This window comes from Triticum dicoccoides, chromosome 4B, assembly GCF_002162155.2.
Source record: "Triticum dicoccoides isolate Atlit2015 ecotype Zavitan chromosome 4B, WEW_v2.0, whole genome shotgun sequence".
In the NCBI taxonomy this organism is placed as follows: domain Eukaryota; kingdom Viridiplantae; phylum Streptophyta; class Magnoliopsida; order Poales; family Poaceae; genus Triticum; species Triticum dicoccoides.
This window is the reverse complement of record NC_041387.1, coordinates 672,920,416-672,924,029: the sequence shown is the minus strand read 5'-3', so window position 1 is coordinate 672,924,029 and position 3,614 is coordinate 672,920,416. Positions and strand designations below refer to the sequence as shown.

The following is a 3,614-nucleotide window of genomic DNA, read 5'->3' as shown; positions in this document are numbered from 1 at the left end:
CGGCCGCAACTAGGTATATCCCGGCGCCGCCCCGCCGCCCTTCGCTGATAGATAGCCATTCCCCGCCAGAAAAATAGCATAGGTTCGCTGCGACAGCCCCTCCGGCACCAGCTAGGCGTTTCCGGCCGCGGAGGGGCAGTTTAGCGGTGGGTGCACGTCCATCGCGCGCAAGGTGTTCGGCGACTTGCCTGCCTCGACGATGGACTTGGATGACGAGGAAGTGCTCGCCGCGCTGCTGGAGGAGGAAGTCGAGGCCGACGTCCAGGAAGAAGAGCATCTCATGGTGCTCGCCGCTCTCGCCCAGCTGCTGGCGAGCAATGAAAAGCCGCGGCGAGGTGGCTCGGCGCCGGGGCGGGTGAAAGCAAAGAACCGGCATCGTCTCGAAGGCTACTGCATGCTCCACTCCGACTACTTCGCCGATACTCCACTTCACGGCGACAGAACATTTCGGCGCCGTTATCGGATGAACAGAAAGCTTTTCCTCGGGATTGTGAATTCCATCCGGAAGTTCGACAACTACTTCAAATTTAAGATGAATTGCACCGGCAAACTTGGATTCACCTCCATCCAGAAATGCACGACAGCGATGAGGATGCTTGCATACGGAGCCCCCGGTGACTCACAGGACGACTATGGGCGCATGGCCGAGTCCACCAGCATAGAGTGTTTCTACAAGTTCTGTCGGGCAGTGGTGGCAGTGTTTGGACCGCAATACTTGAGAACACCCAATACGAAAGACACTGTTCGGATCCTAGCACTGAATGCTGCAAGAGGATTTCCTGGGATGCTTGGAAGCATCGACTGCATGCATTGGAAATGAAAGAATTGTCCATTTGCTTGGCAGGGGATGTACAAAGGCGCCAAAGGCGGTTGCAGTATGGTACTTGAGGCGGTGGCCACACAGGATCTCTGGATTTGGCACTCCTTCTTTGGTATGCCAGGAACTCACAATGACATCAACGTGCTGCAGTGCTCTCCTGTCTTTGCCAAGCTTGTTGAAGGTCATTCTCCTCCGGTGAACTTCGAGATCAATGGGCGGCAGTACAACAAGGGGTACTATCTAGCTGATGGCATCTATCCGAGATGGTCGACATTTGTCAAGACCATCAAAAACCCTGTGCCTGGAGGCAAGAACGCCTGGTTTGCGAAGATTCAGGAGGCTTGCAGGAAGGATGTCGAGCGGGCATTTGGTGTGCTCTAATCTCGATTTGCCGTTGTCCGGTACCCCGCTCAGACCTGGTCGAAAGATCAAATGTGGGAGATCATGACCTGCTGTGTCATCTTGCACAACATGATCATTGAGAGCGAGCAGGAAGAGCCAGTGTTTGACATTGAACCATACCACCGGCAGGGTCCTCTTGCCCAAGTTGATCACCAGCTACCGGCAACATGGACTGCCTACCTCAGTATGCGTCAGGAGATCCGAGACCCACAGGTGCATCATCAACTGCAACAAGATCTGATAGAGCACCTATGGAGGCTCAAGGGCGACACCGGGCGCGGCGTGTGATGAAATATGAGTTTTTATTTGTTGAACTATACAATTTGTATTGAACTATTTGTTGTTGTACTATTTTGTTGAAGTATTTGAAATTTCTGTGATGAAATATGTGATAAAAAATATTTATGTTGATAATTGAACGCCGAGCCACGGCGAACCACGCCGAATATGGACCTATTCTCGCCCATATGGGACTTTTTCGCCGCAATGGGGCTTCAAATGTGGGCCAAAATCGGCGACTGGGGGCGAGTCGGGGGCGACGACTGGGCGCAAAACCGCCCCAGCGCCGAAAAAATCGCCGGCTCGCCCCCAAGGGGCGATTTTTATGCGCCCTGGGGGGCCGAACGGCTGAAGATGCTCTAATAACAACCAAAACGCCTCGAGAGATCAGCTAATGATAACTCCAACGAAAATCGCCATGGGTCACTGCCTCCAAGCTCTCGCGGTTCGAAATGGGAAATGAAACCGACGAAGGACATGCGTGCGACCCGCGAGATTCGGGACTCCAGTAAAGATGTTGCGGGTGCCGTCCTAATAATAAGAACAAAACATCCCAAGAGCTGGAAAAAGAAAAAGAAATGCACGAACCTTGACACAAGGATCAGACGAACAAAATACCGAATGAAAACGAATTAATTTCATCCCACTGCAATTTAGCAAATCTGAAATACATTAAAGTATAAAAACATAGACATGACATGTTTAACTCTCAAAAAGACTGAATTGTAGTATTTTGAAACGGAAAAAGTATATCGAAAGGATGAAAAAAAAGTATAAAGAAAAAAAAATCTCCAATGCCAAACTGCTGACGCACGCTTCTACGGTGAGACTGAGCTCACGCAGATAAGAAGATCTGGTCCGATGCTGTCATTCAGCCAGGCCGTCAAAGGTAGAACCTTTGAGAAAGTTGGACAGACCAATCTTCTTCCCCGTTCGCGTGACATCTTCCTGCACCTTGCGCCTGTACTCCCCGAAGGTAAACGGCTTGTACGGCGACGGCTCGGCGCATGTGCCGACGGGCGAGTCACACGGCGGGCACATGAAGTAGGCGACGGAGAAGCGCTCCGCCTTGGAGTTGGCCACCACCCTGTGCTCCACGCTCTTGTATCTGTTGTTGCTCCACGCCTGAAAGCATAGAACCAAGATATATAATTAGTTAAGCAGAACAAAAGGAAACATCACGGTTGGTCGTGGTGTTATTTGGTGATGTATCTGTCTGTGTTGTTTTGGGCGTTGTATGCTCTTTCTCCTTTAGAGCAAGTACAATAATGAGCTTAGCCTGCTTGTATGTCATTTTTGTTATGTGAATAAAAGAGATATGAAAGAGTATAGCTATACATGTGCTATTTGGATGGCGGTGTGCATCGCTCGATGCAGAGGCCGGGCGTTTCAAGTTTTCAACCTCCTTTTCGAAAGAATACGTGTGCTCATGGCAAAAGTAATAAATACAATGAAAGAGAAAGAGAAAAGGTTAAACAAAAATACTAGTCTAATAGTTAACCTTAATTATATCAAACCTTATTGTATGGGTGACTATATATAATGACTTTAAATTATTCCGGTTTATAGGGCTCAATTCAGAAATCGTACCAACCAAGGTAGATGATGAGCGGTGTAATAATTTTTGTAATTTGCAAAAGTACTCAATTAATGAGCTAGTTTTTTTTAAATGTGGTTACTAATTATTTGTTGCAATGCATACATGCATGAGCAATAAATGACCAACAACTTTTACATGCATGCAAAAACTTAATCATCTTAAAATCTGAACATGTGAATGATAGCAATAAAATTGAGATTATAAAATGGGAAACCAAATAAACCAATTATTAGTTGCGATGCATACATGCATGACCAATAAATGACCAGCAACTTTTACATGCATGCAAAAACTTAATCACCTTAAAATCTGAACATGTGAATGATAGCAATAAAATTGAGATTATAAAATGGGAAACCAAATAAACCAATTATTAGTTGCGATGCATACATGCATGACCAATAAATGACCAGCAACTTTTACATGCATGCAAAAACTTAATCACCTTAAAATCTGAACATGTGAATGATAGCAATAAAATTGAGATTATAAAATGAGAAACCAAATAAACCA

General features: G+C 46.5%; 1 protein-coding gene and 1 pseudogene across 1 annotated transcript in view; one reads left to right on the top strand and one right to left on the bottom strand.

The window, feature by feature from the left end:
• Positions 1-1,075, top strand: part of LOC119293057 — a 16,459-nt pseudogene extending 15,384 nt beyond the window's left edge.
• Positions 1,076-2,153: 1,078 nt separating this feature from the next.
• LOC119294288 (gibberellin 2-beta-dioxygenase 6-like) overlaps positions 2,154-3,614 on the bottom strand; it is a 3,352-nt gene continuing 1,891 nt past the window's right edge. Inside the window, exon 3 of the mRNA XM_037572500.1 lies at positions 2,154-2,626. Within this exon, the coding sequence (XP_037428397.1) occupies positions 2,369-2,626 (258 nt within the window). The 3' untranslated portion in view covers positions 2,154-2,368. The remainder of the gene's footprint in view (positions 2,627-3,614) is intronic.